Here is a 19,531-nt window from a genome sequence, read left to right on the forward strand (position 1 = left end):
CTATTGCGTACAAAGGTGAATTCCATAAATACCACCTCAGTGGACTAGACGATGTATCTTCTTGACACATCATCATGAATGGACAATGAACACTCTAATCTACATTGTACCTGATAACAGATTGACTTACCTTCGTCACAGGGCCCGGTTGGAGCTGTGAGCCCCGTGGAAGAGCAGTAGTAGCCCTGTGTACAGTTGGTGCAGTCGGCCATGACTGCGTTCCCCGTGTTGTTGGAGAACGTCCCAGTCGGACACTGCGCCTGGTTAGATGTACTGCCAGTCTCTGAATAGAAGCAAACAATGAGATTTAATTAACCTAAAAACTAAATTGTTAAAGTTTGGTTTTTGTTTAATGATCACTAAAGTCCGAACTAGTTAACAACTATGATAAATTACTCTCCTACCTTTAATTACCATTAGATTTTCTGCACATTTTGTCCAGACAAAAATCATAAAAAAATATTACATTGATATTTATTCCACATACTAGAAAGTAACAATATTACCTACATCGACTGACTTTGTTGAGATATCCTAGGACAAAAAGCATGTAATTTTTCACTGTCTGCCTTTTTGCTTTTTTTATGGAATATTCTTCAAGAGGGGTGGAAGTCTCCAAAGTATTAATATGACATCATGATGATTGCCCATACCATAACAGATTTCATGACATTGTTAGATTACATCACATCCTTCCACCAATCTTGGAGAGTTTTTCATTAAAAAAGAAAAGAAAAATGGCAGCCTACATGCTTTTTGTCTTAGGACATTTCAGCAAAGGTCGATATAGGTGACATGGTTACCATCAGGTATGTGGAATCTGTGTCTTCGCAATGTTTTTTTCCCAGTTATATTAAAGTGCATTCACAACTAATATATAACATTTAAAGCACATAGACTTTCCCCTCTCCACCCTCACCCCCTGCAAAAAAATCCTGCAAATAAATCCCGGAGACCCGAGCTAGATCCCACCTTGGATTTGATGAAAATCAGTGAAACTGTTCACAAGTGGCCACAATGTGATGATCAAAGCCTTACCACAGTATCTGCCTGGAGGACAGACATCACCCGTTACTCCATCGGTGGGGTCTGGGCGGGTGGCCATGTTGTTACAGTAGTATCCAGCCTGACAGGGGCCAGTCACCACTGATAAACCTGAAAGAATTACAACATTCAATGAATCGGCAGATTTTGACGGTGGTCACAGGGAACCCGTCACACACATACCTCACACCCCTGCAAACACATCCAGTGCATTTGCCCTGAAAATGCATCTCTGAACCTCTTTATTTCACAATTTCCCACCATGTCTCGATCCCTTTGACAGCTCGGCTCATTTGCCTTCACTTAACTTAAATTGCCCTTTTCAGAATTTTGTCACCCTTCCTCCACCTTTTACAAGATGCTGAATCCACCCCTGCATTATAGACATCATTTATCTTATAACTTGTTTTAAAGCATATTTATTGAGTAAAAGAGAATTGGATATATATAAAATCTATCTATAAAGTGTACTCTTTGTCTAACCAATTAAATGCAGACTTTCTCTTGTTTAGTAAGTCTACCCAAGTCCTGAAATGTGTTTAGACCTTGTAACCCAACAGCATAGACTTGTGGCACATTGTTCTAAAAGCACGTATCTGGGCACGGGCGTAGGGAGGTGCCAAAAAGTGTGTGTGTGTGGGGGGCGGGGGAGGGGGCCACATGCACACACATATAAATACATGTATAAATATATAAAAACCATCACTGCTGCTAAAAAGTGGGGGGGGGCACATGCTCCCCATGTACTCCATGCTTCCTATACTAGTGCTGGGGTGGCACAGAATTGCGGATTCCCAACACTGATCTTAAAGCATGTACCTGAGGTGGCACAGTATTTTCCCTCACTGCACGGTGTTGGTTCACTGGACCCTTGTGGACAGAAGAAACCTGGCCGACACTGACCGCCAGTCGAATTGCTAGGACACAGACAGTCATTGTAGGTGTAGTTGTTGTAGTCCGTTGGCTGTTTAGACCATGCGGCATGCACACAGAAATAACCTGAAGGAAAATAAAATTGAGATATAAGACTTAGTACAATTAGGAATGTATACACATTTTAAATTATGGTTATTTGGTGAATCACAGAGACAAACAGGAAGACAGGAAACCCATGTCATCTGCTAATGTTTGTAGCAATCGCTTTTCATTTTAATTCTTAATAATTAAATTTCCGTTACATTCAATTCAGTGCTTCTACAATTTTTATAAAATCCACTAGCCACGGGATCAGTGATTTTACTAATTTGCTAGAGCCATGATTAAAAATTCATCAGCCCTACTTTACTTTAAGTTAATACAATTTTACTAAATAATAATAATAATCAGATATGTCACCTAAAGAGGGAGATAGAGCTTAAAAACACCAATATTGGGGGTTTGGGGTGTGGGCAGGATATTCATATTTACAAAATAGACTTAACTGCAACATTTAACAAATGTTTTCACTAGCCGTCGGAGATGGCAATAATAGTTATTTACTAGCCCAACATTGAATATCACTAGCCATGGGAATCGGGCTACCATAATCTAGAAGCCCTGTCAGGCATGGCAATAGTAGTTATTTACTAGCCCAACATTGAATATCACTAGCCATGGGAGTGGGGCTACCATAATCTAGAAGCTCTGTCTGGCATGGCAATAGTAATTATTTACTAGCCCAACATTGAATATCACTAGCCATGGGATTGGGGCTACCATAATCTAGAAGCCCCGTCAGGCATGGCAATAGTAGTTATTTACTAGCCCAACACTGAATATCACTAGCCACGCGGGAGTGGGGCTACCATAATTTAGAAGACCCGTCAGGCATGGCAATAGTAGTTATTTACTAGCCCAACATTGAATATCACTAGCCAAGGGAGTGGTGCTACCATAATCTAGAAGCCCTGTCAGGCATGGCAATAGTAGTTATTTACTAGCCCAACATTGAATATCACTAGCCATGGGAGTGGGGCTACCATAATCTAGAAGCCCTGCTTCATTACAATGTAATGTTCATGAACATAAAAATAACGTTGTCAGGGAACGTCATATCTGATGACAACACTTTATATTGGTATTTTGTCTTATTGAGCATTATTGTTTATGAACCAAACAATAATTAGAAATAAAATGTGAACTTTTAGTGCATTCTAAGTATGTTTCAAATTTAATTATAAGTATTGTCTGTTATTTCTACTACGTTCATCTAGGTATTCTAGGTATGAACAAAAAATATGATCAGCAACCTTATGTGAGAACGGATTAGCCGATTCACACAGGTTGCAGATGATTTTATTTGTTCATATCATGATGAACGTAAAAGAAATTAACAGACAATCCTTAAATATATTTTGTTTGTATACAGACACATTTGGATAACAAACACTTTGCTTATAGTGCCACTGTTATTGTAAACAAGAAAATATATTTAATATGTAAAATTAATCATTGTTAGTCAGAAATTCAGGATAGTTCTTTTATGATAGTAAAATCCCAATACGTTTACCTGGATCACACTGTCCGGATGGTGAGCTCAGTCCGATGTCTTGACAGTATTGGCCCCCGGGGCAAGGGAGACAATCCTCGACCTTTTGGCCGAGAGTGGAGTTCCGGAAGAAGCCTCTCGGACAGGGATACTCATCATGGGTTCTCGTGTTGTTCGGACAGTAGTGACCAACTGGACACGGGTACAGCTCGTAGTTGGTGATGTTCTCAGGACAGAAGTAGCCGGAGGGGCAGCCAAAGCATTCGGCACGTCCAGTGATGTTGTTGTACGTTCCCGAGGGACACTCCAGTGGGTACGATGTTCCTGTTGGACAGTAGTGGCCTATCGGACAAGGACCTCCAATACTTCGATCTGCACCTGCAAGAGAGCAAAAAAAAAAAAAGTATGATAAAATGAATGGTCATTGGTTTTAATCACTGACAAGATAGATAGATATCTATTAATGAAACTAATATCGGGGTTTTTCAGAGACAGAGAGGAAGTGAGGCCTGAGAGAAAGAGATGGTGGCAGGAGAGAGAGAGAGAGAGAGAGAGGGAGGGAGAGGGAGAGAGAGAGAGAGAGAGAGAGAGAGAGAGAGAGAGAGAGAGAGAGAGAGAGAGAGAGAGAGAGAGAGAGACAGAGAGAGACAGAGACAGAGAGACATAGAGAGAGAATGACACACACACACAGATAGACAGACAGACAGAGAGACAGACAGACAGACACATAGACAGATAAGAGTGACATAGAGACAGAGAGAGATAGAGACAGAGACAGAGACAGAGACAGAGACAGAGACAGACAGAGACAGAGAGAGAGAGAGAGAGAGAGAGAGAGAGAGAGAGAGAGAGAGAGAGACAGAGAGAGAGAGATAGAGGGGGTTGGAGAGTCAAATGTTGGGTCTAAAAAAAAATGTGGATGAACTAAACCATCACATAAAATTATCTGAAAAACCCCAGCACATTACCGAACCATCCATACCTGTTGGTGCTGCATCTTTATTTCCCCGTAAGCAGTAGAAGCCAGCATCACACGGACCGGAAACATCAGACAGGTTCACTCCATTACAGTAGGACCCGAGCTTGCAGTCAAGACAGTCGGTGGACGAAATACCCAAGATGGCATCTCGGTAGGTCCCATTGGGGCAGGGTGTAGGGTCCTCAGTTTGCTGGGGACAGAAAAAGCCGGGAGGACAGGGTCCTCCTATACCGCTGGTCGTCTCAGGTGTTGGAGTACTCACGTTCACACCTGTTGGATTTAGGTTAAATTATATTTTATTTTAATTAAACTTGGTTTAAAGATTTTTTTTTTTTTTTCAATCAATTTTGGTTTAAAGACTATTTTTATTTTCTTCAAATTTGATTTAAATAATATTTTATTATTATCAAATAAGACATTTTATTTCAATTAAATGTGGCTAAAATAATATTTTATCATAATTTTGTTTAAAAAATATTTTATTTTAATTAAATTAGATTTAAACAATATTTTATTTCAATGAAATCTGATTTAAACATGTCACTATTTTATTTCTAACAAAATTTGCATAAACGTTTAAAGGATATTTTATTTACAATCAAGTACAAACTGACTGAAGTTAAAGTAGTGTAAATTGATGTCCTTTCAATTAAAATTACATTAACTGTTAAAAATAACATATTGCATAGTATTTCTAAACAAAACGTGTAGTATTTTATTTGATAATGCTGTCTTTTTTTATGAGTAGACACACACAAATAATAAAAACTGTATTTCAGTTTCACTTGATACCCATGTGGTAAATAAACTGTGTACTGAACAGTCATGTACTATTTTCTATATATCACATTAGGGACCATAATGTTACCTTGTTTACAGTAATATCCCTGACTGCAAGGTCCTGTTCCGGTATCATTCTCACTGAAGTCGAAGTTAATGGCTCCCAGTGAGTGACAGTAAAACCCTCCCAGACATGGCCGACATTCGGAAATACTGGACAATTCTGAAAAAAGAGTAATTATAAATTTAGAAACTGAAAACATGACAAATTTAATATCAATGATTATTGTTTACAAAAAAACAAATATAAAAATCTTCTATGTTTTTATTCCAAAAATAGAAAGATTTTTTTTTGACAAATAATTTTTTTTTTAAATTACCAGTAAGAAAGTAATAAAGTTAATTTAACAAGAATATATTTTTTTAATTTAGTACATGCTGAACATATTTTAGTCCTTAAGGTATGGATTCATGTGTAGATCTAGGATTTTACTTGGGAGGAGGTTAAAACTAAAATCAAGACAATTTGCCATGGTTTGAGTTTTATTTCTTGTGATGAAGTGAGGTACATGTAGAAGTGTCTTATCCACCTCCCACACCAACACAAAGCCTTTGATTGAAACATTTTATTGCTTTTTGTACAAAAGGATTGCGCAAACTTTATGCAACTAGAAAACTTTAGGCCTTTTATATTGCCATTATTGTTGTATTTGTTTTTTAAATCTCATTTATTTATTTCAGCAAAAATATACACGTACAGATAACCAATATATATATTTTACAAAAAAAACCCACCTAAAATTTATACCATTGTCCATTTCTTGGTAAACTGAATCGTCATTAATTTGTTTAGAGACTTTATTGCATCTGGGAGAGGTTAAACAAGCTAAGAACCACCTCCAGATTGGTAATTAGAATAGTATTATTAAATATGGAAACGACATGATTATGGTTATTAAAACAGTAATTTCATGCCAAATTACATATGTAAATTGGGAGAGGCAATATATAATGATTTCAGATGGGGTGTGATATAAAGTCTATGTTAATCAGTATCTGCCGAGACAAATACTGATTAACAAACGGGGTTGATATTTTACATATTAAACAACACGAGTAACAAATTATATTTATTCTATAACACTTCTAAAATAATATTTGCATTTGATATTTAGTAAATTACAGTACTAAAGCCACCTCCATCACATCATATGACATCATCATGATTAACACAAATTGACGTCACACACTTTATAACTAAATCTTATGAAAACGTTACGCTCAGTATTCAGGTTTTGATGGCTTTGTAAACAAGCGACTCCATTCACGGCAACACATTATTACAGAGACCTTGAAAATTTGCATATGCCTTTAAATTTGCATACCATTATTAACCGGGTTAATAAACTAAATTATCACATGGACATGGATATCATGGATAAGTTATAGGATAAATTACTATTATCAGAGTAAAGTTTGATGATGGTTTTTAACGCAAAAGACTTTGTGGATAATGAGTCATGGTCAGACTGAAGAGGGGGAGGGGGAAGTGGGAGGAGAGGGGAGGGGGAGGGGTGCAAAGAACAATCTTACCAGAGTTAAAAATTGTATTCAGTACAATAAATCTTACCAAACTCTGGGTTGTACGTTCCTCGTGGGCACTTAGGCTGGTCTGTTGTTGTATTTCCTGGACAGTAGCGCCCTCTGGGACATCGCAGGACCAGTTCTCCTGCTGGACAGTAGAAACTGGGCGGACAACCCATGCAGTGATCCAGTCCAGTACTGTTTGTGTACGAGCCAGACGGACATTGTAGAGGCTCACCTATAAGTAAGATCAACTTATTAAAATACTCAAATCAAATCAATCATGTATTGTGAACAATTAAAGAACCCAGGGCTCATTCTTTCCATTGATATATTATCCATTTGTTAACTTTTATACAAAATGGCTGCAACACTTAGTATTTGGATAGTAAAAATTTTTTTATACATGTATTAGTCACTTGAATAATATTCTATATTTATGAAAATTGATGCAAATGGTTTTTACAAATTAAACCTACTCTTCTAATTTTATATTAAAATAACTAAGCTCAAATCAGATCAAAAAATTAAAAATAACTTCCCTGAGTCGCATGGTTTACCAAAGTTATAGTATTCTGACTATTTGTTTTAAACAATATTTATTTTTTGAGGGCCTCAGGGAAGCTTTTGCTCACTGAGTTACTCATTAATTATTTTTTTAAAATTATTATTAGTATTCTGTCATTTTCATGGCGGTAGGAATTGGTCAGCAGGCTTTTTGATCTGTAACCGAAGCTGTTACCTGTTCCAGGAGGACAGTAGGAGCCCTTGGTGCACGGGTTTCCTGTGGCTCCTCCATCGCTGGGCATGTCCGTCTTGGCTCCTCCGCGGCAGAAATAACCTGCCGCACAGATTCCGTTGGGCTCGGTGAGTGCGAACCCGTTACACACTCTGCCTGGATCGCACCGCGTGCAGTTCTCCTCGGCATCCAGTCCAGAGTAGTTCCCATATGTCCCGTTAGAACATGGTGTGTGCACATAGTCCGCAGTCCCCTCAGGACAGAAGTAACCGGGAGGACACAGATCACCAAACGGCATTGCCACCGGATGAGACGTATTCGAACCGGACATGCAGTAGTGACCCGGATTGCATTTGGTGACGGGTTCCACGAGACCGAATTCTTCACAGGCCCAGCCCTGAGTACAAGGGTTGCAGTGTTCCTCTTTATACTGTCCCGTGTCCTTCAAGAAAGTCCCACGAGGACATGGGACCGGGTTCTGGCTGCCCTCGGGACAGTAGCTACCTTTGGGACAGATGATTGCGCTGACCGTTCCGGTCCCATTGCAGAAGTATCCCTGCGGACACAGCAGACATTCGGCTGACCGCCGGGCAGGCTGGTACTTCCCCGGTGGACACGGCTCCTCTTTGAAGGCTCCTTTCAGCGTGTAGTGCCCCTCGCTCGTCTCGAACTGCGTTGGGATCCCCGAGCCTCCCGTGCAGTAGTACCCAGCGGCACACTGTTCCGATGCATTGCTGCTGCTCGATCCGGCACAAAAGAACCCTGGATCGCACGGGATGCAGTCGAACTCGGTCTTCGCGCCTTTCGACTTGCTGTATTTGCCGACTGGACACGCCGTGGGGAACGCCGACCCGGGCGGACAGTAGCCGCCGGCTTCGCACACTCCCCCTGTGGCCCCCGTGGGAGGAGCCGACGTGTACGCCTTCTCACGGCAGAAGAAACCTGCGTCGCAGATGTCCATTGGTTCTGTGCGACCGATTCCGTCGCAGTAGTAGCCGCCGGGGCATGGCGTGCAGTCCGTGCTCCGACGGAGCTTCGTTGAGTTGCTGTACGTGCCGAGTGGACATGGCTGAGCGAACGTGCTGCCGCTGACGCAGAAATAGCCCGGCGGGCAGTCGATGGGCACAGCGAGACCTTCTCGGTCGCAGTAGAAACCGGAGATACACTCAGTACAGTCCTGGAAGGACTCTCGGGCCGACCCATTCCTGTAGAATCCTATAGGACACGGGTAGGTGTCCTGGTTGCCTGTTCCCAGGGGGCAGTAGTAACCCCCAGGGCAGTCTCCGGCGGTGGTGTTCAGACCCTCCACGTCGCAGTACTGGCCAGGAGTGCAGTACACACAGTCCGAGACCTGTTTTCTTCCGTAGTCCGGGTTGAAGGTTCCCTTGGGGCAGGGCACGGGGTAAGGGTTGATATCGCCCGCTGGACAGTAGTGACCGGTCCGACACTTGTCTGCAATGAGATCCGGTTGTTTGACCATTCCAGGGGGGCATTCCACACCTGTTAAAAAAAAATAATGTAGTAACATAGGGTGTATACTACCAAATCAAATCCCATAGACAACAGTAGTAACATATATGGATAAAACTCCTATCTGCAGCGTATCAATCGACATAAATGCCTCGGATATAAATACTACCACCCCTCACCTTTGAAGTGAATCAGAAAAAATTGGGGATCAAGCTGCTCATTTCTGAGATAATGGTTAACATCTATGACTACCCTAGTTCTGCTCAAAATTCAAGTACTTTTTTTTACAGGTACCCCATACATGTTTCAAGCACAAGGCTACTTGACACAGTGGTACTAGATGAAATAAAATTGCATACATTTTTTGTCCAGATGAAACTATCTTTTTTTTACAACTCACATATTTTATCACCAATCACAGGACTTGTGGTGTTCACTTCTCTTATCAAAAATTGGGTGCACCTTGAACTTTGACCCAGCCGGAAGTTATTTGGTTTAGTACTACCAACAATTTGGGTTTAAAAAATATATCTTTTTGATATAGGTGTAATTACAGCACATTTATCAGGACACCCAATAGCCAAACATTCCTTTTCCCCCCCATTTTCTAACAGTCACTAATTAAGTAATGTGCTGGGGTGTAAGTAAAAAACAATCATTTCTTTGCCTAAGGCTAAATAAAACATTTTCATGTCTACATCACAAATTTTGGTTTTGTAGGTCTTCTCTCATTACTTTATTAGCCTTTTGAAAACCAGAAACCAAAACTGTTGGGCGTTTTTCTCTTTTAATTTAAATAAACCATTATTACTTCTTTAAAATTAAAATTAGTTTCAAATTTAATTAACAGCGATCATTAATCAAAATTCTGAAGACAAAGTGTCCCTGCTGGGACCTGCCCCCTCCCTTACATGTACATATTATTATTGTAAGTACACTACCCTGGGTGTTAAATCACTAACCTGCAATGTACATATTATTATTGTAAGTACACTACCCTGGGTGTTAAATCACTAACCTGCGATGTACATATTATTATTGTAACCTGCGATGTACATATTATTATTGTAAGTACACTACCCTGGGTGTTAAATCACTAACCTGCGATGTACATATTATTATTGTAAGTACACTACCCTGGGTGTTAAATCACTAACCTGCGATGTACATATTATTATTGCCATTGGTGTTAAATCATTAACCTGCCGGACAGATGCATTCTGCCAACATGAAAGTGTTGCTGGTGGCACCTGCCCCCTCCACTACATGTACATATTATTATTGTAAGTACACTACCCTGGGTGTTAAATCACTAACCTGCGGGACAGATGCGTTCTGCCAACATGAAAGTGTTGCTGGTGGCATTCTGGTCACAGTAATACCCAGCTTCACACAGTGTGCATGCTGCAGCCCCCGAGGCAGAGTAGTTTCCCTTCTCGCATGGCAACGGTTCAGTGTTGCTCAGACCCGGACAGTAAAAGCCGGCCTTGCAGTCCACACAGTCCTGGACCTTCTCCGCCTTCTCATTCTCGTAGTACGTCCCTCTGTAACGAGTAACATGTACTTTGATATACAGTGAAAGCCCTCAAAACCGGACCCTCGGTAAACCGGAATTCTATCAAAACCGGACATTTTTCATGACTCTTTTTTTAAATATCAGTAAAGAATAGAACCTCTCTAAACTGAATACCTCTTATAACTGGACTTTTCACTTGGTTCTGTGGGCATCTGATTGAGAGGAGTTTTACTCTACATGTATGTATAAGTTAGAAGGCATTAAGATGTTTCTTCAGAAATAAGAATGGGTGCAGCAAGTAGGAGCCCGTTCTTATTTCTGAAGAAACATCTTAAGACTTCTAACCGATTTAGACGGCATTTCATAGGTTCATTGGCGGGGCAAGCCTCATTGTGTGTTCACGCCAGTTGTTTTGACAGCATTCGTACAGCTCTTGGCGATGAAAGAAAGAAAGAAAGAAAGAAAGAAATGTTTTATTTAATGACGCACTCAACACATTTTAATTACGGTTATATGGCGTCAGACATATGGTTACGGACCACACAGATTTTGAGAGGAAACCCGCTGTCGCCACTCCATGGGCTACTCTTTCCGATTAGCAGCAAGGGATCTTTTATTTGTGCTCCCCACAGGCAGGATAGCACAAACCATGGCCTTTGTTGAACCAGTTATGGATCACTGGTCGGTGCACGTGGTTTACACCTACCCACTGAGCCTTGCGGAGCACTCACTCAGGGTTTGGAGTCGGTATCTCGATTAAAAATCCCATGCCTCGACTGAGATCCAAACCCAGTATCTACCAGCCTGTTGACTGATGGTCTAACCACGACGCCACCGAGGCCAGTCCTCTTGGCGATGATGACTGGCCAATTGTGTCGAAGTAATTTTGGTCATGTGACTTTTTATTAAACTAAACTAAACTAATAAAATTAACTAAACTAAACTAAACTAAAATAAGAATTATCGATGGATGAATAAATAAATTAAATTCTTTTGTTGTTAATAATAATAATAATAATAATAATAGAAAAAAAACAATATATCCTATAATGCACACGTCTATAATATTAACTCAGTTTAAAAAAAATTTGCTGTTAATATGTCATTTGTTCACAAGCCAACAAGACCTCTGCAACTGAGAGTAACATTTTGGTCAGATTTAGTTAAAAGTGTGTAATGTCAAACTACATTTGAACCCATCCTGATGACGTTACCGATGAAGGTGACTTTATAACTGTGATTTACTAAATATCAAATTAAAATGTTATTTTATAGAATAAATAGAATCCGCTACTCATGGGTTTTAAATAGGTAAAACATCAACCTCATCTAGTTAATCAGTAATACTGATTAAGGGACATTCTTATAATGCAACTAGTCACACAGACTTGTCGTATGTGAGAACACCTAAATCAAAAAGACTTTACTCTTATACGTTCTGATTTTTGCAGGGCTGACAAATTACACATGACAAATCGATGCGATTAATCGCACAATGAGAACACTGCTTTAACGTAGAAGACTCTGTTCAAATTTTCTATATTAAAAAACACTCGTGACGAATGCTACATAATTATAGGATATTAAACGATCTTCCATTTTGTATGATGTTTATGTCCCGAGTGAAATCATTTCAAAATTATTTCATGAGGGACATAAACATGATATGAAATGGTAGCAAGTTTAATATCCTATTTATTACCCATAACTGATCTTAATTTATATCGTTTGGTTGACATTCCTTTAAGGTTGTAGTGCGCCAATCGATGACATCATTGTGTGACATCGATGTGTTATGTCCCACTTGGCGTTCTAAGTAGGACATATCAATTTGAGATGTATCAAGATATTTTTAACCATATGGGTAATAAATAAAATACTCACGCAGGGCAACCTGTTGGCAGGATGGAAGCCTCCGGACAGTAGTGACCCGGGGGGCAATCTTCACACTGCTCCCACCGGATGTTTCCTGTTTTGTTGCTATAGGAACCAGCATGACAGGGATGTTGTGTTGCATACTCCGTGTCTAAAATATTGACATTTTGTCAAGAATATATGAGATGCTAAAAACTATTATTAAAAATATACTGTTGGAAAGAAATAAGGGAACATACGAGTAGTAACATAAAACGATTTGCTGAATAAAGAAATAATTTGTTATGTAACATTAGAGATTATTCTAGTTTTAGAAAAAAATTTAATTTTCGCAGAAATGTCGTTTACCCAATTTATGGTAATTGTAATAACTACAATGTATTAAAATAAAAACTGATTTACTAACCTTGACCCCTGTCAAATTAGAAGCAATCAACGCTGTTTACAGGTCGGTATTTTTTTATTTTTCATAATTCTGGACAAAATATTAATTTTAACTTTAAAAAGATGAAAGAAATAAAAAGTACCTTTTGTCAAATATATCATATAAAAAAATTACCATCGGATATGTTTTATTTATTGCGTACGAAGCCAAAACAAGGGTCCAAAAAATGACTGTCGTCGACCTTAATAGTCAAGGCAATACACTACATGAACAACCTACATCAAGTTGCTCAACTTACTGATTGGACACCAGTGCCCTTTAGCACAGACATCGGTTGGTGCAGGAGATCCCTCCAAACAGTAGTAGCCCACCGGACACGGATAGCATCCCTTCTGATTGGCCAGGTTAGTGAGATTCGTCCAAGTCCCGGCAGCACACGGATACTGAGTTGGTGAACCAGTCTTCACAGGACAGTAGTGACCCTTAGCACAGGACACAGGAGGTTTCTGGAGTCCTCCGGTCCCTATCAAACAAGCCACAGTCACTTCGCAATCCTGACACTGGTCGATGGACGTCAGATTGTTGAAGTTGGTGAACGTGCCAGCAGGACATGCATACTCAGTCTGGTTGGGTAAGTAGTTCCCTCCAGGACAGTAGTAGCCCGGAGAACAAGGGTAGTTTGGTTCCGTGAGTCCGAATGATGTGCAGGCGAAACCGGAAGTGCAGGGGGCACAATTCGCAGAGCTGTTTTGTTCCGTGTAAGGATTAAAGAATCCTCTGTCACACGGCGTAGGTGTTGGGGTTCCAGATTCACAGTAATGTCCAGCAGGACATATGCGGCAGAATTCCAGACCGGTCGATCCAGTCTCGGCAGTGTACATTCCTGCAGGGCAAGGTATGGGGCTGGCGCTTTTTACGGGACAGTAGCTTCCCCTAGGGCACTCGTTGGAGTCGTGCCAGTCGTCGGGGGTACCAGCTGGACAGAATCGACCCTGAGAACAGTCTTTACACTCTGTCTGAGCAACAGCACCAAGGTTGTTGTAGAACGTTCCTCCTGCACATGGATTTTCTTTGTAGTCTGCCGTCTTTGTCGGGCAGAAGTGACCTTTGGGACAAATGAGACTGGAGGTCGGTTGACCAGCTGTTCCTTCTGGGCAGTAGTAACCCTGAGGACAGTCCTTGCAATCGGTAGCTGCTGTCAAGCCTCTGATATCACCATACGTGCCAGCAAGACATTTGGTTTCTGCTTTACCATCAGGACAGAAGTATCCTAGTCGGCATAAGGCTGCTGGTGGGTCTTTGCGGCTGCTACCCTCAAGACAGGCATAACCGGCGTCGCAGTTGGTACAGGTGATGGCCTGTGCACTGCTGTACTGACCTGCCGGACAAATGACTGGTTTGACATTCTTGGTAGCACACTGATAACCAGCTGAACATGGTGAGCAGGCCGTCTGACCGGCCAGACTGTAGAATCCGTCGGTACAAGGTGTTCCCGTCTGGTTGTTCTTAGGACACTCCTCGCCGGCTGGACACAGGGTGCACGCAGTCGCACCCGCCTCGGAAAACGTTCCCGGAGTACAGGTGATCTTGTAGTCATCGTAAATCGTCGGACACCTGAACCCGGCAGGACACTGGACACAGGCAGCTCGGCCTCCTTCGCTGTAATAACCGTTAGAACACTTTGTTTCCGTGTTAGCGTTGATGTCGGGGCATTCGTACCCTTTCGGGCAGATGGTGCACGACGTCTGCTTGCCAACAGAATACGTTCCTGAGGCACAGTCAATGATTTGGTTGGTGCTTGTGGAAGGACAGGCCTTTCCCGTTGGACACTCGGTGCAAGCTGTGGCGTTGCCAAGGGAGTAGTAGCCCGTCTGACAGCGTGCGTTGCTCAGTCCATCAGTTGTCGGACACTGCCATCCCGCAGGACACGGCTGACATGCTGGCGATCCCGTCTCGGCATAGAACCCGACCGAACATGAGACAGCCGTGTCTGTTGAGGTGTCTGGACATGCGGATCCTGCGGTGCATGGGGTACAGCTTGACTGGTTACCCAGGGAGTAGGTTCCTGGAAACATAAAAACGGTTATTATTAAATAGATGATTTGAAAAAAGATAACTCTATAGTCCTTCCCAACATGAGTATTGTTTTTTGTAAATAATTTAATTTTTTTTGACGTAAGAAGAAAAGCAACCTCTGCAATTGCCCACGTTTTTAATTCTTCTCTTTTTGCCTTGAAATATATTCAGGTTTTCTTTTCAATGGTTTGGGTTCTTTTTTTTGCCGTGGACATTTTCTTAATTGCAGGGGTTGGTTTTGGAAATAACAAAAAATACTATTTGTGTGTGCAATTTAGAAAAAACCCGGCTCAGAAATAAATAACTTGTAAATCCCATAGTATGAAGAAAGGCGTTCCCTGTGGGAAGGACTATAGGTGTTTTTGTTTTTTATAATACTTTAACTTGACCTTTCACTAGTTGCATTCCTCTCCAGCATTCGAAAATAAGCACTTGTCCATTTGTCCTGACAAGTGAAAATCAGCTCTGACAAGCAAACACTACCTCAATAATTGAGCAGTGGACAAGTAAACAGTTATAATGCTGTGTCATTTTGAGTCATTAAAAATATTGTCCTTGCACTTGAATAAAACAACAACTTGTTTGGGCACATAAAAATATTGGTGGACAAATAGATTTCAAAATGTACTTGACAATGTCATTCCATAATCAAAGGTAGTGCGAGATGTCACATAATTATAGGATATTAAACGAGCTTCCATTTCGTATCATGTTTATGTCCCGAGTAAAATAATTTCACGAGGGACATAAACATGATACAAAATGATAGCGAGTTTAATATCCTATTTATTATCCATAATCGATCTTAATTTATATTACTCATCTCGTTTCGTTGACGTTCCTTTAAGGTTGTAGTGCGCCAATTGATGACATCATTGTGTGACGTCAAACGTGTTATGTCCCACTTGGTGTTCTAGTGGGACATATCACTTTGATATGTACCAAGATATTTGTAACCATATGGGTAATAATATGTAACACTGCATGCATTCCTTCTATGTCAGCTGTGAGCAGAGTCTTGACGTCACAGTACAAAAATAAAATGTAGTGAATTTTATATTAATTATACTAAAATTATACGGATGATTGAACTAGAAAATATTTCTGGCACTCGTCCTTTTGTTGATGGTTTTTTGACACTTTGTCTCAAGAAAACCAATTGTTTGAGCTCGCTAAAGGTCAAAAACCATCTACAAAAGGACTCGTGCCAGAAACAATTAGTCTTGCATGATGTTGAAAATCCCCAGAATGACTCACCTCCAGGACAAAGGTATGACTGGTTCCCGTTGTTGTTGATGGACAGGCGTGCCCTGATGGACAACCAGTGCAGCTAGACTGTCCTGCTACAGCATATGTCCCGGGGGTGCAGGCTGTGGGTGTGGCCGTGCCTGCAGTGCAGTAGTAACCAGCGGGGCACGGTGAACAGGAGGTGGAGCCTACAGAACTGAACTGTCCAGCACTGCAGAGGACTGCATCAGAGCTGGAGTAAGGAAAATAGTATTGGTAATTAATTCAAACCTGTTTTATGTATTTTTTACATATTAGAATTGCTAGAAAACTTGCAGTTGAGTTGAATTCACAATATTGTTTAGTGATAAATGATAAGACTGATTGACAGAAATAATTTGTTTGTTTTGTTTAATGACACCACTGGAGCACATTGATTAATTAATAATCGGCTATTGGATGTTAAACATTTGGTAATTCTGACAGAGAGGAAACCCTCTCCCTTTTTCCTAATGCACCATCCCACAGACAGGATAGCACATACCACGGCCTTAGATATAACAGTTGTGGTGCACTGGCTTGACAGAAATAAGGGATCACACAAACACTAACAGGAAAACACTTATCCTTGGTGTCAGGAAGTTAACTGTTATCGACATTCAATCTCACATTACAGACATTTAATCTCACATTACAGACATTTAATCTCACATTACTGACATTCGATCTCAAATTACAGACATTCCATCTCATATTACAGACATTCAATCTCATATTACAGACATTCAATCTCACAATACTGACATTCAATCTCACATTACTGACATTCAATATCACAATACTGACATTCAATCTCACATTACTTACATTCAATCTCACATTACTGACATTCAATATCACAATACTGACATTCAATGTCACATTACTGACATTCAATCTCACAGTACTGACATTCAATGTCACATTACAGACATTCAAACTCACATTACTGACATTCAATCTGACATTACTTACATTCAATCTGACATTCAATCTCACATTACAGACATTCAATCTCACATTACTGACATTCTATCTGACATTACTGACATTCAATCTGACATTACTGACATTCAATCTCACATTACAGACATTCAATCTCACATTACAGACATTCAATCTCACATTACTGACATTCAATTTCACATTACTGATATTCAATCTCACATTACAGACATTCAATCTCACATTACTGACATTCTATCTGACATTACTGACATTCAATCTGACATTACTGACATTCAATCTCACATTACAGACATTCAATCTCACATTACTGACATTCAATTTCACATTATGGACATTCAATCTCACATTACAGAATTTCAATTTCACATTATGGACATTCAATCTCACATTACTGACATTCAATTTCACTTAATGGACATTCAACCTCACATTACTGACATTCAATGCCACATTACCTATTTGTACTTCATACAGACATTATGGTTAACAGTGACTGAAATTTGGTCTACAATACCAAGTGCTAGCTTATTTCTTTCTACCATCATATGAATATTAAAACTGGAAGATTTGAAAAGTTGGTGTATACCAAATACTCATATCAAGACACTGTCATGAATTTCTGTAGACATTATTACAACCAAGATCCAAATGGATGTAAATGAATGACTATACAGTTGATTATGCTACCTATTTATTACCCATATTTTTAGGATCAAGATCCCTTAACATAAAGTTTCACAAACCTCGCTGAGGCACAGTAGCTTCCCGCTGGACAGACGGTGCACGTAGTAGCAGAACCGAGGGAGTATGTCCCTGTCTTACATGAGATTGGACCGATACTCGGGAACGGACAATACGTGCCAGGCGGACACGTCTGACAAGGTTGACCTGCGGTGCTGTAGTTGCCAGAACTGCACGGTGGAAGGGAGTCCTGGGAAGGATTGCAGTCATAACCAGCAGGGCACTGGCTGCATGTGCTGGAACCCTAGAACAAAACAAAACATAATTTGGCTACAACTGTTAGGAATACTGCGTAATGCTTTAACTTGCTCATAGACCACGAAGGTTTCGAGCACTTATGAATACTAATTTTTTCATACAACAGAGTTTGAGAGAACATGGTTTAAGGTTTTTGTTATCACATAGCGATATATTACACAAAGAGACATACGATTGGCTACTCCATGGCAAATACCCAGATGTCAAAGCCACCATGTCCAATAAAATTGGCACTACTGAAACTTATTTTTCTGTTGCACATAAGATAACCTTTAAAGTTAGCAACTGCTAGAACCATAAATAGGTTTTAGTTGGAGCAGATGTTTAAACATTTTTAAACATAGATTTTGAGAATATTTAAGAAACAGAATATATGTCCATTAAATATAATTTACCTTATAATTTGTTGTTTAAAAATGTATCCAACTCACTTTCACTTATGTTTTCAAATAATTTGCTTTCAGGCCCAGAGGCCTTTTGAGGCCTTTGAAACATAAATGTTTCTAAAATATTTAATTGGTTAACAGTTCTATAACATCTTGGTTTATGCTCAATTTCTATTTGCTTCTAATCATTTTATTACACGGATTCCATGCATATTTCTATTCACCCTAATTAATGTTAGACCTCAACTCATTTTTCCAAGATATCAGTACTTTTTTTCTAAAAACTTTAACCAGGGCTGTACGTGATCAAAATCCAGGGGGGGGGGGGGGGGGCACTACTTTTTATAAACAAATGAAACACTATACAAATTAAACCCTGAGATGTGTATGCTATTTTCTGGAGTAAAAAAAAACAAAAAGTGAGATTCTCAGAGGGCCATCTGCCCTCCTCCACATCCCTCCCAGAGGGTACATCTCTGTTAACAGACAGCTTAATGTTTTGATACGAGATTTGAATGTCTTTTTTTTGCTTACCTGTGGACTGTACTGGCCAGTCTGACAGTTGACCGGGGCCTGGGATGGATCTATGCAGGACTGACCGGTGGGGCACTGGAGGCAGGCGGTCTGGTTCGCTGGCGAGTAGAAACCTGATTGACAGGCTGTGGGTGTGGCCGAGGTGGTGGGACACTCGAAGCCAGCAGGACACGGAGTACAGCTGACGGTCTGGAAATAAATAAAACAGTTGTAATTAAAGGAAAGGAATGTCTGATTAATAACTTCTTGGCAGATTATAATTTATTATTGCTGTATGGTGTCTAACATATGGTTGTTATGAAATAAAAAGTGGAGAGAGAGAGAGAGAGAGAGAGAGAGAGAGAGAGAGAGAGAGAGAGAGAGAGAGAGAGAGAGAGAGAGAGAGAGAGAGAGAGAGAGAGAGAACAAAAATAGAAGATAGAGACAGAGCCAGAGAGATGAAGCAGAGGGACCTAGAGACAG

The 19,531-nt window shown here is 40.3% G+C and overlaps 1 protein-coding gene across 1 annotated transcript in view; it reads right to left on the reverse strand.

Moving 5' to 3' along the window:
• The window catches only part of LOC121388636, a 207,172-nt gene that overhangs the window by 137,588 nt on the left and 50,053 nt on the right, over positions 1 to 19,531 (reverse strand). The window contains 15 exon segments of the mRNA XM_041520062.1: positions 131 to 283; positions 1,039 to 1,155; positions 1,864 to 2,043; positions 3,533 to 3,889; positions 4,494 to 4,760; positions 5,359 to 5,493; positions 6,901 to 7,092; positions 7,597 to 9,093; positions 10,381 to 10,607; positions 12,464 to 12,605; positions 13,138 to 14,904; positions 16,173 to 16,190; positions 16,193 to 16,395; positions 17,894 to 18,135; positions 19,070 to 19,258. Of these exon segments, the coding sequence (XP_041375996.1) occupies positions 131 to 283; positions 1,039 to 1,155; positions 1,864 to 2,043; positions 3,533 to 3,889; positions 4,494 to 4,760; positions 5,359 to 5,493; positions 6,901 to 7,092; positions 7,597 to 9,093; positions 10,381 to 10,607; positions 12,464 to 12,605; positions 13,138 to 14,904; positions 16,173 to 16,190; positions 16,193 to 16,395; positions 17,894 to 18,135; positions 19,070 to 19,258 (5,686 nt within the window).

This window comes from Gigantopelta aegis, chromosome 2, assembly GCF_016097555.1.
Source record: "Gigantopelta aegis isolate Gae_Host chromosome 2, Gae_host_genome, whole genome shotgun sequence".
Classification (NCBI taxonomy): Eukaryota; Metazoa; Mollusca; class Gastropoda; order Neomphalida; family Peltospiridae; genus Gigantopelta; species Gigantopelta aegis.